We start from the raw sequence: 19,201 nt of genomic DNA on the forward strand, positions 1-19,201 counted from the left end.
GGAATGGCAAGGGTGGATCCGGGGGAGAGACCCAGGAGGGCCATGGCTTCTCCCATGGGAGGACCTACTAATAGACTGCGTGCGTGAAGGTCCCCCCTTAGAAGACACGGGCCTGGTGCGCAAAATTGCTGGAGTTGGTTCTTGACTCTGGGAACAGAAAGAACACTGTGACTACTTTGAAATGAAGGCAGAGGTCCAGCAAACAGAGGGATCCAAGAGGAAGACCCATCTCGGGGCTGTGCCGGGACTCTACAAGAACTAACATTCGGTGTCAAGTACAGGGAACCAGCGAGGACCAGGCGATGCTTGGCATTCCTAGCAGGGACCAGTGCGCATGTAAAAAATGTCAATACATATGCACATACATATGTGTATATACAACACGTTTAACTGTAAGCACTGACAAATGTAGCCCGACCTGACGTTCATAAATGAACCAATGTGAGCCAGAAACTGGTCTTCAATAGGAGACAAAAACCAAACCTTGTTTCTACATAACAACTAATGGGAACCAGGAACCTGGATTTAGTTTATGTCAAAATACCATAAAGTATCTGGCCAGATGCCAGAGTCTAACGCTGGTAAAACTTGGAAAGAACCCGTGTTAACCAAAATGCGATAGAAGCATTGGGCAGCTACTTTTGCACGTGCGCAAATGCCGACCGTTTCCACGTGCCCTGCGCATAATAACTATATTACCGAGCCTTTTATGTGTTGTTTCGTAGCCTTGCCAAGTCTAAGGTCTCCATAATGCCTTATCTTCCTTGGATTATAAATTTCGGCGGATTATTTGCGCTGTAACGTTGCAGTTGATGCTTGGTTTGACCAATCCTGTCGCAACTCAACTACGTACTTTTCTATACGATCCCATTCCTTCCATTCGTTGGCCGCACTCAATCTTAGTGCGATTGATGAATATTTATAAACATCTGTTAAAAGCGCCCTGTTGTTGTATTAAACTTCTCATTTTACAGCCCAAAATGTCATTATCCAATTCAATCATTTCTCCATAGACTGTTTTCTTCGGAATATCTTTATCTTGCACGTTTTTTTAACCTGTACGTTTAACCTCCATCCAACGCGACATTCGTGCTGTTTTATCACTATCCCGCACGGTCTCAATCTGGCGCTTTATCTCCCCAGCGCGAACTTTGTCTCACAGGTTCTTCATCAGCTTGGTATAAGTAACTTGAACTGTTTGTATCGTTTTCTCTCTATTCTATCGGCTCTTTACATGGTTTATGTTGTACCATGTTACATTTAGTATTTGTCTCGCGTGATCTTTATGCGTGCGATCTTTACCTTGGGTGATGTTAAATCCGCTTTGCCATGCGGTTTTTACGGTGCCTTTATCTTTGCAGCACAACTCGTTTTAGAACTAATGCAATCTTTAACCCAAGTCATCTACTGGAAAGTCGCAATCAGGGTGGCCAAAACTGACTTTCCTTGCTAGAGGAAAGCCTTACAGCGCTCATGGGAAATACCAAAGGCCAAATTTTGCACAAATGCATGAAAGTGTGCTGTTTATTTTCACCATGTAACCCTCTTTTGGTGATTTGCTATGTACGTTGTAGAGGGAGAGCAGGCGTAGTATAACCGTACCGAAGTTACGAATTTCAGTTCGTTATGCTCAGACTTGTGCGTGACTCTGGGGGAAGTTGTGCAGACCCCTGGAATCAACCACATATTTGTGAATTCAGGAAGGAATCGTGGCTTTGAAAAAATTGCATGAGTCGGATGTCGAAGATGACTTAACCGTTTCTCCTGTAATTTTGGATGACGTTTCACACACATAGAAATGTGGGTAGGTCAACAGCTCATTGTTGTTCAGCTGGCAACTCGTAGACATACGAACAGACGTGATGCATGGCCACTAGATGTTCCGCAGTTTCACAAAAGCACACATGAACAGCAGGCTTTTGTGTCCCAAAGAACGGTATGGCTTCTGAACTGTAATGATCTGAATCGACTTCATCGGTCAAGGAACTATTCACCGGAGTCAGATTACGGGTGATGCCGCCGGGCAGGCGAAGAAAGGCCGCTGTGGACCTCGCAGTCGACCGTGCTGCCGTCGGGCAGGGCGGGCGAACGCGTCTGCTTGCCCACCATTCAGGTTCGCGAGGTCTCCCGAAAGCCGTATAGCTCTAGCATAGACTCATATTCAGCAGCCCGAGCCCAAAGGTCGTAACCTAGGAACATCAAAAGTTTGACGCATGTCAGTCCAGTCAGTCCAGGCCAACATACTCCGTGAATTCGGTGTCTCTAGCTTTCATAACTTTCTGAGATCTCAGGGGGTCAAGCTGACCTTACCCGAGCGAGAGGCATTCGCCGGCTACCACGGTGTGGTGTTAAAAAGTAACATTCGGCGTAAAAAACTCTATAACTAAATCACATAGCGCCCAGAAAGGCTCGTACAGAAGGGTTCGTACAAACGCAGGCGTACACCTATCCACATTTGCATGCTCATTTTCGCTCAGCACAACTTAAATCATACCCTTAAAAAGTCACCGACCTCATGTTTAAAGCGCCTATGTGGCGCCACTCCGGTGGCGGCGGGTGTAAAGCTACGCGGCTCTGTATAGGGGGCGCCGCTTACCGGCATGAACTGTCGGAGATCCAGATCAATGTCCTTGTGATTATTTCAAGAGCGGAGATCGTAGAAGTCGAGGGCAAAGCGAGAGCCTGTGCTTCTCCAGCACTGCAAATGTAAAGGCCTGTACAACTGGTGGGCAGCGTACCAGCCCTGTTTATGTCACTGGCGGCGTCACGTCCGATCCCGCTGGTGTCAATGTCCGTCCTGTCCTGTTAGATCTTATCCGGTCACCTCCGGTCCTGATCTAGCTGATATGTCCTGTCCAATGGCGTACCTAAGGGGAAAGCTTATCGGACCTTGGGCCCCTCTGTAGGTGGTGGGGCCTCCGAGGCCAAGGGTTCCAATGCCCTTAAGCTGTTTAAGACGCCTGTAGATATTGTTCAACACAAAGCAGTGTCACGGAGGAAAAAATAGGTTGCCGAGCCTGAACAGGTCCCCTTAATCCAAAAAGAGGGTTCCTTTGACGACGAAGTGTGGGCTCCTTAGCTGAATGGGTACCTTTTCACCCGCTTAACACCCCCCTTCTCCTGAAGGAAAAAATGACTGCGCCAGTTGCCACAGACTCTGCCTCAAAGCTCCTTTTGATAATCATTCTTTCGACATAACCGCCAGTGACGTAAAGCAGTTGTCGCTGGGTGGGAGTAACCTTGAACCCTATCGGCTGTCAATCTGGCAGCCTTGAATCGACCAATGAGATCACATCACTCGCCGGGAGAGAGCGGAGGACACGTGGGTCCGGACGTGGTGCCGGGCGTCAGGCAGCTGTGAGAGTCCACGGGCTGAGGAGCGCGCGGCGTGCTGTCTGAAAGAGGTTGTTGTGGAGTGCGGAGTTCACGTCGAAACCATACGTCACAACAACATTGGGGTGGGAAGATGAGCATGTTCTTGTTTCGAGGATGCTTGTTTTTGGTGTCTAATGCGCGAGGTGAATGTTTGTTTTTGAGGTTGCCGCGTCAGGGTCTCACAGTATTGATGCTTAGGACCTGGTGAGACGTCTATACTTTAAAGCCTATGACCTGTGTATCGCCAGAAATGACTGGCGTTCACTACAAATGAGATGTTTGTTGCAGGCTGACATGATGTCATTTGAGGAGAGGGTTGAAGATGTGGTACTGCGCCTCTTTGCTGTGGAGGGAGTCAAGTTTGGCCAGTTCACACTAAAGAGTGGACTTCTGTCTCCAATTTATTTTGACCTAAGGGTAGTTGTCAGCTACCCTGAACTTATGGTAAGCATGCAGAGTATAAATGGGAGTTTGATGCAATTTTGTCACTGTCATATCTGTCATGGTGGCTCATTCTGCAGGTGTTTTGGTGATGTGACTTAAAGACAGTTGTCCTGGTACTTTGTGGTGTACATCAAACACTTGTCCTGTATGAATGGAGTTGACTGTGCCATGGTGTGATACATTTGCAAGTTCTCTGTATTTGACATACATAAATTTTATCATTTTTAGGTTAGCACCTTCCCGAGCTATAAATGTCGTGTACTCCTACTGGCTTCAACCTTAAGGCAGCCCTACTGCCTATAGACCAATTTTTGAATGGTTAAAATAAATTGATTTATATTTTGAACATAAACTAGCTTTCAACTTACTCCTGGTCTGTTCATTCTTTTTGAACTGCACAATATTAAGGGATTAGTTCCCCTATTCAGCCTATAAAGCCTCCATGCTGCTTCTGCTGGCAGCAGCCCCATGCTGATTACCATCCCCTGCATTGAATGGCACCCCTGCGTTGTTCCTGACAGTAACACTGTGCAGAGCAGTCCTCTGGTGAATGGTGTCCTCGGTGTTGTCTCCAAGCACTAGCTTGTGTTTAAACCTGATCAGTGAAGCACTAGCTTATGTTTAAACCCTGCAGATGACTTTTTCCTCAGCTGGAGTGCATGCTAGCCTGGCCATGACAGTGTGCTGACAGGAGTGATGACCTGACCTGACCTGACCCTGCCTCCAAACTAGGACTCTGGCTGACCTAACTAAAATCTTGATCATTCATAGCACCCTGTTCTGTCTTGATCCTCAAATTGTCCCCCTCAGGATTCTGTGACTAAGCTGGCTTCAGCAGTGTCCTGCCATGGATGGTCTTCCCAGACCTGACCTCACCTCCCTAGCAAACATCTTGGACTGAGCACACCATGCAATCATTCCCAGCAACATGCCCTGACTTGGTGTCATCATGTGGGTACTGCAGGAGTCAGCAGCAGACCTGTGGCAGAGGTGGTGGTGCAGGCATGGTGGCCCCATCTTCCCATCACATCCTGGCTGAACCATATTCTCTCACATCAACCAACTGACCTGACCCTATGCCCCCAAGAGGGTCTGAAGCTGACCTGTTGTGGGAGTGCTAGGGCAAGGCTGTGACCCCTATGCAGTACCCATGCTAATCTAACCTCATAACCCCCATAGTACCCTGACCTGACCTGACACCATGTCACTAACAGATATCAGTGGTGTATTCCACCATGGGAGCACCAGCCTGACCCTGCACAGCTCCCCAGCCTGACCTGACCCCGTGCCCGCCGGCAGGAGTCGGTGGCTGACCTGCTGTGGGAGCACTGACCTGGGTTCTGACCTCACACAGCTCTCCAGCCTGACCTGACCCTGTGCCCGCCGGCAGGAGTCGGTGGCCGACCTGGTGTAGGAGTGCCAGCCTGAGTTCTGACTCCACACAGCTCCCAGTCTGACCTGACTCCGTGCCCGCCGGCAGGAGTCGGTGGCCGACCTGCTGTGGGAGCGCCGGCCCGAGGGCGTGCAGTTCGCCTCCGTCTGTGGCGTGCCGTACACCGCCCTGCCCATGGCCACCATCATCGCCACCAAGCAGGTGGGTGATGACGGCTGCTGCTCGGGACCGGGTCGCGGCGCTGACGAACGCGGCAGGCCGCCGCTGCTGCCTCTGACGCAACGGACATGACTGGAAATGGGATCAGCAGTCCGCGGAGATCAGTCCCGGACCCCGAGCTTGATGGTGGTGATGATTCGGACTCACGTACGCATCTTCTGCTCAGTCATATTCCGCCAATTCTGACTCAAAGCAACGCTCAGTTTTCAGCAAACGTCTCCTGTGTTCTCGATACTTTTGGCCGAGGGTCCGAGGGCATTGGGCCGCACCAGGGTACGGCCCAGTTCCTTGGTCCATTGCATTAGGCCTGCTTTATTTACAGCGGGGTGGAATGTAACCATGTATGCTGACTACGTGCAAGCAGCCCCATACAAGGCCTATGTGCGGTAATTTCAACCTCTCGATAACTTGCCCATTTGCCGCGTGTGTGGTCGGACAGAACAGAGCTGGGGTCGTGATCCGTGGACGCGGGTGCAGGCGTGCCGGCCGGTTGTCTTCGGACCGGCCTCTGGACAGCGCTGCCGACACAGGCCGCGTCAGCTGTCTCGGTCCGCCCGGCCTCGGTGGCCGATGTTGGGTGCGCGGTGGGCGGTGCGCCGGGGCCGTGGCGCGGTCTCCCGCGCCGGCGTCTGGCGCTGCCGTCAGGCCCGGCCGCGTGTGACGGGAGCAGCGGACGCCACAGCGGCCCGCGCCGGGCTCGGCGCCAGCGGCGGCGACTCCGGCCGACTCCTGGATTACCGGGGGCTGACTATGTCCCACGGCCAGAGACAGCGCGAGCCTTGGGCAGGCGCGTCGGTTCGGAGTCGACTCTGATTCTGACTCCGGAGATGCTGACCAGGCCGTGATTCATTTACGGCGAAGTCGGGTCCATAGTACTGCAGCGCGGCTCGTGATGCACTGCGGTGCAATGGTCCATGCGGGGCAGTTGTTTATACTTTCAGACGGGATCTCACAACTCCGCTCCGTCAAGCACGAGTCTGGAAGCCGGGCGTCGGGCTGTTGAGTGTGCTGGTTTGTCGTCCCCGGTGCCCGGGGGGTCGGGGTATGCAAATGCCGTGATCGGCGCCGTCACCCGACACTGACCGGCCTGCCGGCCGTCAACCCAGCTGCTGATGCGGCGTCTGGAGAGGCCGGACGTGTCCACCATATCTGTTGGGATGTGGGGGGCACGACAGGCAAGCCGGTGATGGGGTGTGGGGGACACGACGGGCAGGCCGGTGATGGGGGGGGGGGGGGGAGGGGGACACGACAGGCAGGCTCGGTGATGAAGTGTAGTGGCACCACAGGCAGACCCAGTGATGGGGTGTGGGGGACACGACAGGCAGGCTCGGTGGTGGGGTGCGGGGGACACCACAAGCAAGCCGGTGATGGGGTGTGGGGGACACGACAGGCAGACCCAGTGATGGGGGTGTGGGGGACACGACAGGCAGGCTCGGTGATGAGGTGTGGGGGCACCACAGGCAGGCCGGTGGTGGAGTGTGGGGGACACGACAGGCATGCTCGGTGATAAAGTGTGGGGGACACTACAGGCCGACCCGGAGACGCTGCGCGCCGACCCGACCTGGCCTCGTGCCGTCCTGTGGTACGGCAGAACAGCCTGCTTTGGGTCCCTCCCTACACAGAATGGAGCGATACGCTGTTTCGCAGTACCGCGGGACCCTGGACCTCTCCCATACCTGGTCCATGCCTCGCGGTCGCAATCCCTGGCCAGCAGGCTCACGTTCACGTTACGCTCAGGGGGTGCGTGGTGATATGGACATCTCCCCCAATCATAAGATGGTATCTATCTATATCATCTCCCCCAATCATAAGACGCTCTCGGCAGCGTTTGAATACCCTGGTGCCTTTGAATACCCTGGTTTGAATGCATTTAGCGGTAGGCATGGGGTACATTTGCGGTGGTCTCCTGCTGCCGGAAAATCCTGTTAACTCCGGTTGGAACAGCGGGAGGTTCGCTGATTGTGACTTAGTTCATTGATGGGATGTTTCCGGATGATTGGCACGACATAAACTGACCACTTCCTTCATTCATAACTCCGGATAGCCAACAGTACTGCTACGTCACCTGTTAACGCTTCGGAGCTTAACCCGCCCTATCTGACTCTCTTCCTTTTCTATCTCTTCCTTTCCCTCACTCCTTGTACATCTCCCTCCCTCCCAGCACATCCCCCTCTCCCTCCCTGTATACCTCCCTCTTCCTTCCTGTACATATCTCTGTCGTTCCCTGTACATCTCTCCCTCCTCTCCCTCTCTCTCTCTTTATCTCTTTATCTCTTTCACTTTCCCTCCCTCTCTTTTTCTTTCTTTTGGTCCTCGTGTCCGGTTTTGCAGACGTACACAGTGCGCACGCAGCCAACGCGTCGCGTGCCCTTGACGGAGGTCATTGCATACTGCGTCTCCTCGGTGTTACACGCTAGCGTTACTGGGCTCTGTAGTGGTCTGCAGCTGGCAACGCGATGCACCTCACCCCGTAGTGAGGGCTGAAATCTGGCTAGAGCTGTTTTTATTCATCATATTTTTGCCAGTCTTTTTGTGTAAGCGCAGGACAATTGCGCTCGATTTGACCCCATCTGTGACGTGATTGACGTTGCGCAAATCATTAGTCTCGGAGTCAACCATGATCATTAGATAAACGCGCATGCGTAGAGGCGTCAGCGCTCTTAAACAGAGCGACAGCCACGTGCCGATCCTTGCAGGAAAATCATTGACTCGCAGTCGTTGAAAATCGCATGTATTGATGATTGCAAATCGGAAAACGGAAAATCGTGGAAAACCGCAATATACTGATGACTTATATCGAAATGCTCGTAGTCAGCCCATCTTTTTGCATGCAACATTCGCGACAATGGGTGAACGGAACAAGGGTCACATCAGGCCGGTACAACTGCCAGATTTCCGTGATCGCAAGGCATTGAATTTGCGTAAGCCGCGGGAGGAATTTGACCTTGCGCTGCCTATTCTAACAGATCGCACACGCCGTGCACAGTTCGTGAGGGGCTTACTGCTACCAAATGTCACCAAAACTGAGATCTTGCGCCAGAGGTCACGTGTCCGTGGCTGAAAGGGCTCACTCAGCGTAAGCTGCACGGCGTCCTACCAAAGACGGAGCATTGTTAATCTCTTACGAGCCCATTAATCTCCTACCTGTATCTGGCCAATCGCATGCAGTTTCCTGTTCACGTGTTAGGGTCCCAGGCTGTCAGGCTCCCTAGGGTGTGTGGAAGCGGGGGGGGGGGGGGGGGGCACGAGATTGTTAAGGTTGGCTCAGCAGCCCGTGACAAACAGAGGTCGGATTAATGCGGCCGGCACCGGTGCCGCCGTGCCGTCCGGACCGGAGGTCGTCGACCCGGCGTCCGGCTGTTCCAGCTGCAGACCAAGGTGACCTTGGGGACGGGTTCGCTGGGAGCGGGCGGGCCGGCGACTGGGGTGGGTCAGTTCCGTTGCTGCGGACTCCACGGGAGGGGGGGGGGGGTGAGTAGGTCAGTTCTGTGGCCGCCTCCTCTCCTCCCCTCCTGGCGGGGTCAAGGTCGAATTTGCTGCGGACAGGAAATCGCATGATTTTATGAGTTTGCATGGCAAAATACCTCGGCGGCAGACCGTGCCTCGCGGTGCGCCCCGTGACGTCGCGACAGAGACGCCCACCGCCACACGGCGCCACTGAGGCCTCCACCCCCGCCTACAGAAGCTGCCGATGCTAATACGGCGGGAGAAGAAGTCGTACGCCACCAAACGGCTCACTAACGGCTCCACTCCCGCCTGCAGAAGCTGCCGATGCTGATCCGGCGGAAGGAGGAGAAGTCGTACGGCACCAAGCGGCTCATCGAAGGCCACTTCAAGCCGGGCGACAACTGCTTCATCATCGAGGACGTCATCGTCAGCGGCTCCAGCGTCTATGAGACGGCCGTGGTGAGCGCCCCGTCCAGAGCATGGCTGTTGCGGACGTTGGAGCGTGTTCGGAGCAGCGATAATCTTCTGCTGGGCGTGGCACGGAGTCCGAAACGCGGATAAGTGTACTGTCGAGATATGTGTAACACTCGGGTTGCGTCTCACTGCTGTGCTAGCTTTCGGTGTGTGATGTTGGGGTGTGGTTCACACCGAGCGTCGGGAGGTGCGTGAATTCCGCGTGGCCCATCCGATTGACCCCTGGAATTAGATCGGAGTGGAATTAACTAATCTCCGTCATTGTAATCCTTGACTTTGTCAATGCAGCTCAATCCTAGTTACGAAAAACGTCGTTCCGACTCAATATCCCCATATGAGCGTTCACCAGCTGATTGAATGGCGTGCTTTCAGCTCGCCCGTTCGTGCTTCCGTTTTTTGAGTTATTTCCGTTATAACCTGAGGATGTCACCGGAACAACAGAATCTCTCATGGGCAGATTTCAGACGAATCTCGTGCTCGGATACCGTGTTCGGCATCAGTTCGCGTCTATAACTCACCTGTGTATCCAGTGCGTCTCCGCGCGCGCCTGTTCCGTCCACCCCGACCGGCTGACGTGTTGACCCCGGCTGACGGGCGGCGCCGCCGGCAGTCGCTGCGCTCCTGCGGCTTGGAGGTGACGGACGCCGTGGTGTTCGTGGACCGGCAGCAGGGCGCGACGGCCAACCTGCGCAAGCTCGGCGTCGCCATCCGCTCCGTGTGCGACATGCAGCAGGTGGGGCGTGCCCGAGGCCGCGCCAGGGTGCCAGGCCGGGTATGAGGGGCGTGTACACGGTAGGAGCGGGGCAGCGTCCAGCCCCGGGGGGTCACGGTCTCTTGGGCGTGCCCGGGGCCGCGCCGGGGCGCCCGGCCGGATATGAGTGGCGTGTTCACGGTAGGAGCGGGGCAGCGTCCAGCCCCGGGGGGTCGTGGTCTCTGGGACGCGCCCGGGGCCGCGCCAGGGTGCCAGGCCAGGTATGAGGGGCTTGTTCACGGTAGGAGCGGGGCAGCGTCCAGTCCCGCGGGTCATGGGCTCGGGGAAGGGTCGCCGCCGGCCGGCCGGTCCTCGCCGGTCGTTCCTGGCCGGGCCTGCGTGTTCCGGGGTCGCTCCCTGTCGTTGTCTACGGTAACGAGACACGTAACCAACATTTGCTTCAGTGGGGTAGGGCGGGCGTATGCCAAAGTTTCTCCAAAATCGTGCGAATTTGGACCAAAGTCCTGCAAAATTACCCAGATATCATGTAAACTGCTTGCTTAGGATGGGAGGGGCCAAGGAACATGCTCCCTTGGTCCTCCCCTTACCCACGTCCCTGGTTATGACACATGAAGGGTGCCGCCAGTCAGTGCGCGCAGTTAACAGCTGGCTGCTGGACATGTTTAAATGGACTCAGCTGGTCATAAGTAACCGATCAGGTGTTGTTCCGCCGCTGTGGTGACGCTAGGTGCGCTCGATCCTGTGAGCGAGACATCAGCTGACCTGTCGGTACCGGCCACGCTTGTCTATTATCATCGCTCCGCGGCGCGGTAGCAGTGGAGGCCCCTGTGTCCTGATCCAGGCCGCGGTGGAGACCCTGTGCGCTGGTCCAGGCCGCGGTGGAGACCCTGTGCGCTGGTCCAGGCCGCGGTGGAGGCCCCCCGTGTCCTGGTCCTGACCGCAGTGGGCCCGTTTTCTGTGCCAGGCCGGGTTGAAGGCCCCAGTGTCCTGGACCATGCTGCAGTGCAGGCCCCCTCGTCCCGGTCCGAGCGCAAGGTGGAGGCCCCGTGTCCTGGTCCCGGTGCACGGTGGAGGCCCGTGTCCTGGTCCCGGCGCGTGGTCAGCGTGGTGACGCCTGGTCCGTTATGCCGGCCAGATGCTCGCCATCCTGCTGCGACACGGCAAAATCGATGACAAGCAGGTGGGGGCGGTCAACGCGTTCCTGAAGGACAGCCAGGAGACCATCATCCGACGGGAACCGAACGGTGCGCGCACCACGCCGCTGTGCCTGTGACCCATGTGCCCCCGGCACGGACCTCTGTGATCCCTGTGTGACCCCTGTGACCCCTGGTGCGACCTCCCGGGCCCACCGCGCACGCTGGGGTCGCCGGCCAGTGTTAAGGTCAATTTCAGTAGGCAGAGGAATATGGAAAGCGTGATCACTGTTGTCATCACCGCGTGTATGTGCCTACGCGGAGGGGGAGATGTGGTTTTGAATGGCACATTCCAGTGTGGCAGGGTGTAGGTCGTGACTTGGTGTGCCATGACGCTTGTTGTGCTGTGATGTGTGTTTTACTGTGACGCGTGTTGTGATGTGACTTGTTTTGTGCTGTGACGTGTGTTGTAATGTGACGTGTGTTGTGCCGTTGCTGTGACGTGTGTTGTTCCGTGACGTGTTGTGCTGTGACGTGTGCTGTGATGTGACTTGTTTTGTGCTGTGACGTGTGCTGTTGCTGTGACGTGTGTTGTTCCGTGACGTGTTGTGCTGTGACGTGTGTTGTGATATAACTTGTTTTGTGCTGTGACGTGTGCTGTGATGCGACTTGTTTTGTGCTGTGACGTGTGTTGTAATGTGACGCGTGGTGCTGTGACGCGTGATGTGCTGTGACCTGTGTTTAATGTGACGTGATCCATGCCTCGATGCGAAGTGATGGGGTCTTGTGCCGATGCGATGCGGGATGCACCGCCGTCTTGCAGTGTTTCAAGACGCAACGCCTGCGCTAATCGCTTCGGCACCCCCGCCAAATGAAGGATTTTAGCGCGAGTGCCTGTTCTGCGAGGCTGTAGAAGCATGAAGTGTATAGGCAATGTGAAAAGGCCATATTTCCGTTTGTCTCACAAGACTTATACAGTCCTACGTATGGTGGGAGGAGCCTTGGTTGCACGCGCTTAGCAGATAAGAGTGAACAAATACGAACTGCGGAGAGACGCATAAAAACAGCTGCGTGTCATGCTGCACCTGAATCGGAAATCAATGACATGCCATGTGCCTGACCTGACCTTGGCCTGAGCTGACCTGGGGTGGCGTGCGATGCGCCGCGGCGGGGCGGCGATGACATGCTGTGTGCCTGACCTGACCCCGACCTGAGCTGACCTGGGGTGACGTGCGACGCGCCGCAGACGGAGTGGCCGAGTCGGCCGGCCGCCTGCGGATGTCGTTCGGCGCGCGCGCGGCCACCACCTCCCAGGCGCTGGTGCGCCGCCTGCTGCGCCTCATGGAGGAGAAGCGCACCAACCTTTGCGTGGCGGCCGACCTCGGCACCAGCCAGGCGGCGCTGCAGCTGGCCGATCAGGTGGGTCCTGCGGCGACACGGGCGCCGGGCCCGGCCGTCGCGGCCCGGCCCGGCCGTCGCGGCCCGGCCCGGCCCGCTCGGCGCGCTGTCAGTAGCAGGAGGTGGACCGCGCTGGGCTCACCGGCACGGACGGTCGCCCCGGGAGCGCCGTACCGGCTCTGCTGCGGTGCTCGGCAGTGACCGCGTCCTGGTCCGTGTTGAGTGCGCTGTGCGCTGTCGTTGGTGCGTTGCTGGCCACACGCCGGTTTCGTCCGCCCCCGGCCGTGGGCGGGGGGTGGGGGCGGGGGGCGTGTCGCAGCTCGAGACGACTGAGCTGGTGCCCCCCCCCCCCCTCCCCGGCCGTGGTCGGGCGGTCGTGTCGCAGCTCGAGGCGGCTGAGCCCGTGCCCCGCTTCCCGCCAGGTGGGGCCGCACATCTGCATGCTGAAGACGCACGTCGACATCATGACGGACTTCAGCGAGGCGTTCCCGCGGCAGCTGCGCGAGCTGGCGCTCAAGCACAACTTCCTCATCTGCGAGGACAGGTGGGCTGCGGCGCCGCCCCGCCCCTGCCGCCCTGTCACGTAACGGTGGCGTCGTCGACCCGCCCCTGCGGTCCTGTCAGCTGAAAGCGGGGGTCTGTGGCCATGGACGATCACTGGCTGCTGCTCCCGCACACCTTATGCTGGCATCAAAAGCCAGACTTCTCGTGCAGCACACTCACATTGGTGTGAGGAGAGCTACGGAATTTTCTTAGAACCGTAGGGGCTGGAACTAGTGTCTTGCAACATGCCAATTGTGCTGTTTTGGCAAATGTGTGATATCCAGTGCAACAAGTAACGGATGTTTTTGGAACGACTAGGGTACTTTCGGTCTCATGTCAAATCCATTTCGTGACAATTGCTGTGGAGACTTATCGTCTCCACGCATCCGTATTTCTAACCTTCGCCGATTGGTAGAAGGTTGGTAACGCTCTGATGGTCCATACGACTCTTCCAACCTTCACAATCGTGCTGACATCCCGTGATCCCGGCTGACCTCCCGGTGACCCCGTCTGACCTCTCATAATCCTGGCTGACCTTCCGTGACACCAGCTGACCTCGTATGCATGTATGACACCAGCTGACACCATGACACCACGTATGCCACTAGCTGACCTCGTATGTTCTCTCGTGACCCAGGCTGACCTCCCGTGATGCCAGCTCGCCTGATGATCTCGTCTGACCTCTCGTGACCCCGGCCGAACTCCGCTGACCCCGGCCGACTTCCGCTGACCCCGTCTGACCTCCCGGCGACCCCGGCTGGCCTCTCGTGACCCCGTCTAAACGTTCGTGGCACCGGCATACCTCTCGTGACCCCAGCCGACCTCCGCTGACCCCGGCTGACCGCCCTCCCCGCAGGAAGTTCGCCGACATCGGCAGCATGTCGGCGGCGCAGTTCGCCGACGGCCCGTTCGCCATCTGCGACTGGGCCGACCTGGTGACGATGCACCCGCTGCCGGGCGAGGGTCTGCTGACGGCGCTGTCGGCGCGCGCCGAGGGCCGCCAGCGCGGCGCCCTGCTCGTGGCGCAGATGTCAAGCCGCGGCTGTCTCGCCACCGCCCAGTACACGGCCGGTCAGTGGGCGCCGGCTGGGGGGCGGGAGGCGGCGCGAGCGGGCGGAGGAGGGGCTTGCACCGGATGGTGCTCGGCTGGCGGAGGTCCCTCGTCTGGCGACGCCGGTGCCGGTGCCGCCCATCAGGGCGGGGACGGGGCGGGGGAGGGGGGGGGGGGAGGGGTGAACAGGACAGGACTGTTGGTCGAGCACGCGTTACCAAGGCGCTGTCGGCTGCCGGCGGTCCCGGGGCAGCCCGACCATGCACCGGATCGTGGCGTGGCGCTCGTCCGCCGCGGATGCTGCGCACTTGGACAGGCCTGTGTGCCCCGGTGTCATTGTCTGTGAAGGGGGCCTGTGCACGTGCGTGCGCGGGTTGCCCAATCCGCTCGTTGGAGGCGCCGCGCTAGCCCTATCATGACTGCTGCCGCTCTGAGGTCTGCGTTCGTCACCATCACCGTGCTGTGCAATATCATCACAGCGTTGTGTGACGTGTGGTTCGCCTCCCTGACTGCCTGCGTCCCCCTGCCCATCCCACAGCCGTCCCCGCTTCTGACGCCCCCTCCTCTCGCCTCTCCGCAGCGGCGGTCAAGATGGCCGAGGCGCACCCGTACTTCGCGTGCGGGTTCGTGGCGCAGTCGTCGGTGACGTCGGACCCACGCTTCCTCGTGCTCACGCCGGGCGTCAGCGTCAGCGCCGCCGCCGACGCGCACGGCCAGCAGTACAGCTCGCCGGAGCGGGCCGTCGGCGAGTGCGGCGCCGACGTGGTCATCGTCGGCCGTGGCGTGACGCGCGCCGAGAGCCCCGCGGAGGCGGCCGGCGAGTACGCCCGCCGCGCGTACGCCGCCTACCTGCAGAGGATCGGCTGACCGGGCCGGGGAGGGGCGAGGCGGAGGGGCGGAGGGGCGGAGGGCGGAGGTCGCGGCGGGGCGTGGAGAGCGGAGCGGTGACGTCGGAGGGGATGGGTTGGCGGTCTGTTACCGGGCGTATACGCAGCGCAGCGGGCCCGCCTTGATGGAGGCGATGGTAGGTCGTGCGTCGGCTTGCGTAACTGGAGGTCGGAGGCAGCGGCGGGGGAAGGCTGGCGGCATGGCGGGTTGCACCCCGCAGCCGTCGAATAGTACTGACCACCCCGCTCCCACTGGCGGGATGTGGAGTAGCTTAGATAACGGTGGCGGGTTCGACGTTTTATACGCCACGTCACGCCTAGACAATATTAGCATCAAATTATCCATGGTGTATCCGATGTATGCACAAACTAGCGCTCCCATACACGGCGCCGTGTGCCGTGTCATTGATGCCGTGGCTGTCATGGTAGCATTGCCATTCTGTGGCCTGTGCGAACAGGCGGTGGACGTTGGAACTCGGCAAGGAGACGGCGAAGGTCACGAAATGCATTCCAGTCAACGTAGACGGCCCACATTCCATGCGTGTGTGAAGCTGCTGCGGCAATTTATGCAGGCGACGCGTAGGGGCCACCGCTGCCGAACGGTAGCCACAAACTTGTTGTTTTCGCGATGGCGCGTGTGAGGCATTCCACATATGGCTTGCGCATTCCGCGTGCAATGTATACCCCAGTCCCTGGAGAGGACCCGCTCAACCCAGTGCCATGTTATCAGTGCAACCAGAGCAATACAGATCTGATCATTTTGTTGTTGTTGTCGCGGACTTTTGGTGGGCAGTGCTCGTTGAGGCTTGCTCGCTGCGTTTTCGTACCCGACGAGTATAGGCAGGAGTATACAGACAATACAGCCGCGCCATTGGTTAGCGTTTCGAAAGGGATACCAGTCCACCAAAGAATGAATCGCCTTTGGCCTACGCCCACCAACGTACAGGCGTCATCGTCTGCACGTGTATAAGTATATACGCCTTATGTATGCAGCTTATATGTGCAGCATATATATATTTATGTATGCAGCTTATCTATGGATGCATGTCGATACGTTATATGTATATGGCGTCGTCTAAGGGTGTAATTACCAGTCAGTTCCCCCTTAGCAACACCAGTTCTAAGCCGCCAGAGTGGACCACCCGGACGCCGGGGATGCGATCTGCCACGTCACGTGACCACGCGATCACACAGGCGGACCGCGGCAACGGCCAGGGTGCCGCAGTCTGTCAGACCACGTGACCACGCGATCACGCAGGCGGACCACGGCAGCGGCGATGGGTTGGTGCTTCTGCTTGGCCCGTAAGGGGCGACAGCGCGGTGCCGTGCGTGTCTACCGTGTGAACACAGGCAGGGAATACCTCCTCTTTCCGGACCCTTGCGAAAGGACCCCATTAGGCAAGCTTATGCTTGCTTTTAGATTCAATCCTTGTTTTGACTGTCATTCCTACATTGACTGCCGCCCTGCATGCTTGTGATGCTTGTAGCCCCAACCATGCCAGTTGCAGGGACATCCTCACGATGGTGTGTATCTGTAGCGCTGTTGCGTTCGCAGCGCCACTGTCGATTCTTTCCGGTAATCTCGGTGCGGCTCGGCATGCACACAACGGTCACCACTTCCCGTTGGTAGACAGCACAAGGCGTTGTCGGTTGAGCACGGCGGTTGTTCCCCTGGAGTGGGCCTTAGAACTAGTGGACCAAACCCATCGAGCCGATAAACTAGGCATCAGTGCGTAAGTAACGTCTTCGAACTGCCGCCGTCAAATGACCACTCCATTTGAGAACCACTGATCTCTGCTCCGCGCACTGTAGCTCTACTGGACGAGGCGACCGCCTCAAAGGTTTGAAAGACATGTCGGACATGCGCATTGCTTGAAAGACCACATTAGGCATGCGTTCCAAAACCAGGCGAGAACCAACCACCGCTCAGAAGAGGGACCAGGACGGAAACCCAAGTTTCTTAAAGCGATCGTGATGAGCTTCGTCATGCGCACGTCTGTGAGGCGCCGGCGACTGCAGCAGCCATATTTGTGTACTCAGAGAGTACGGTGCAACCAGGATTCGAGCGCTCCCTTTCACCCACGTGATGGTGGATGGTATTTTTCAAACATTTTTTATCACCATTGTTAATGTCATACTTGTCGATAGCGTAACCAATTTGGGACGGGAAATGCTCGACAGAACAGCTTCATTGTCTTATCACGGCGATACGCCGTCCAATAAGGCAGTAAAATGCGTTTTACGGCGCATGGCGAGCGGGTGATCACAGACTTGAGGGATATGACCATGTAAACGACACACAAATAGAAACGATTCCAGTCCGCCGCCTTCGAGAGCCCGCACAAAGGCACGGTGTTAATGTACGGCATCACTTCAGGGCAAGTATTGCTGGAACCTTGGCTGGGTTTGCGCATCGCAACCAGCAAGCCTTGGCACCTCTACCAGACGGATCGACGAATTCGGGGCAGCTTACGTTTTTGGTACATGTGACAGAATTAGTGAAAAACGCATATATTCTGGACAGATATTGGTCGCACAACAGCGAGCCTCGGTCCACGCAGTTTCGTTGGCAGTCTCCCTTGATTTAAGCCACAGCGTGCTGTACTCGGGGCCGGTTTCGAGAAGTTCAAATCGACGGCCCAATTTGCAACTGACGCACTTTTTGGTCGGACCTGGGTCGGACGGTGCTGGCATCGTTCACCATTTGTAGGCGGTGCACGCGCCTGTAACTGGCGTCACGTGCACTGGAGTCGGTTTTACGCCTTTTCTCGCTCTGGCTGCCGAGGTGACTATCGCAAAAAAAAACATTCCGAAGCGACGGATCCATGCTTTCCATCATCAGTGCTTCACTGCAAACATAGGCCCACATTTTTGTCATATAGATTACCTATTTTCTCTCCCGTTAAGCCGCGTTGGTCTTTCGTTGCTACTGCGCCTGACCGTTGGCGTATCGATCAAGTTTCCATTAGTGTTTTCAGCTTCTTCGCAATTTCAAGATTTTCCCACCCAACCAACCGAACCATGGGACGTAGACATAATTAGTGATATCGGATTATGGAAAAGAATCTCACGCGATCATACAGCGTGCATACTAATGGCTTAAAAACGCTACAATGCAGGCTTCAAAGCACTGCGCCGCTTATTGCCGGTGCCTTTCCAACAGGGCCGGTGAGTGCAGTGGTTGAACGACGTAAGCTCGCCAAAAATCTGGCAGGATGGTCCAAGCCATTGAGGCCACACAATTTCGGCCATTCCATATAGATCATTTACAGCCCGCTGGCACGCCTATCTTTCCGTTCACGGTAATAATGATCTTACAACGGCGCTGGCAAAACAGCTGCTAGAGGTATTACTGCCCATCGTGGATGAGACCAAGGAGCTCTGTATGTCAAGACACCAGCCAACGACTTTCCTGGCGGTCTGAAGGAACACTACAGGGCACGCTATAGCCATAAATACGAATTCAACTTACTGAAAGAAAAACTGAACCGAACGGACACAAACCACCCGTTTAGCTGGCATTAGTCTACGGGTTAGTGCAGTTCACGTTGCCGCAATAGCTTACGCTTAGCAGCTACTGATCTCGAAGGAGCTCATCCCTACAAAGGAATCGGTCAAATTGATGAAGAGCATAATGACACAGCTAAGCGCATATCCCACGCGGGTGCACTCCACACTGAGTGCGGAACAGAGGCATAGACTACAAAGCCCCAGATTGTTAAATTTGGCTGCACTCCAGCCTCGTGCGAGCGTACGCGCTGGAAACGAGTTAGGCGCGTGAAAAGCAAATCAATCGGCTAGCAATGAAAAGGAGCTAACGACGCATTTGACATTTTCTCGCCGTGGAGCTGAAGTTCGTGTACGGATAGCGCAGGCACGGGCAGCTGTCAGGCTCACACCGAACACAGGGCAGCGTGCCGTCTCCACCCGCGTCTTACTCCGCAGCTTCCCGGCCGCTGAACCTGACCGGACGGCCGCAGTCGACGGGCGCACCTCCAGCACCGCCGCGTCCACCACCGCTCTCCGGCGACACCGCCACTCCTCTCTCCCCAGAAAACAGGCGGCTCATCGTCTGAATGTATTGTGTGCGGATGAGGGGCGGCGCGACCGCCGCTGCGCGCCGCC

The 19,201-nt window shown here is 56.9% G+C and overlaps 1 protein-coding gene across 3 annotated transcripts; it reads left to right on the plus strand.

Moving 5' to 3' along the window:
- Positions 1-3,322: 3,322 nt before the first annotated feature.
- On the plus strand, positions 3,323-15,078 carry LOC119113864 (uridine 5'-monophosphate synthase). 3 transcript variants are annotated; one of them, XM_037238095.1, is made up of 10 exons: positions 3,323-3,458; positions 3,664-3,819; positions 5,300-5,413; positions 9,194-9,337; positions 9,963-10,085; positions 11,200-11,308; positions 12,444-12,616; positions 13,018-13,139; positions 13,995-14,209; positions 14,770-15,078. In XM_037238095.1, the coding sequence occupies exons 2-10, from the start codon at positions 3,670-3,672 to the stop codon at positions 15,054-15,056; spliced, it is 1,437 nt and encodes a 478-aa protein (XP_037093990.1). In that variant the 5' UTR covers positions 3,323-3,458; positions 3,664-3,669; the 3' UTR covers positions 15,057-15,078. The 3 variants fall into 3 exon arrangements, with proteins under 3 accessions (XP_037093990.1, XP_037093991.1, XP_037093992.1); XM_037238096.1 differs by having other exon boundaries at positions 3,326-3,404; XM_037238097.1 differs by having other exon boundaries at positions 3,337-3,357.
- Positions 15,079-19,201: the final 4,123 nt, after the last annotated feature.

The sequence above is a fragment of the Pollicipes pollicipes genome, unplaced genomic scaffold (genome assembly GCF_011947565.3).
Source record: "Pollicipes pollicipes isolate AB1234 unplaced genomic scaffold, Ppol_2.1 Scaffold_7262;HRSCAF=8765_pilon_pilon_pilon, whole genome shotgun sequence".
Lineage (NCBI taxonomy): Eukaryota > Metazoa > Arthropoda > Thecostraca > Pollicipedomorpha > Pollicipedidae > Pollicipes > Pollicipes pollicipes.

Bases quoted from the DNA above. Each gene is read 5' to 3' on its own strand.
- LOC119113864 (XM_037238095.1), top strand. From the start codon at position 3,670: ATGATGTCATTTGAGGAGAGGGTTGAAGATGTGGTACTGCGCCTCTTT. The intron at 3,820-5,299 runs GTAAGCATGCAG...GCCCGCCGGCAG, and splicing joins TCAGCTACCCTGAACTTATG to GAGTCGGTGGCCGACCTGCT. The intron at 10,086-11,199 runs GTGGGGCGTGCC...TATGCCGGCCAG, and splicing joins CCGTGTGCGACATGCAGCAG to ATGCTCGCCATCCTGCTGCG.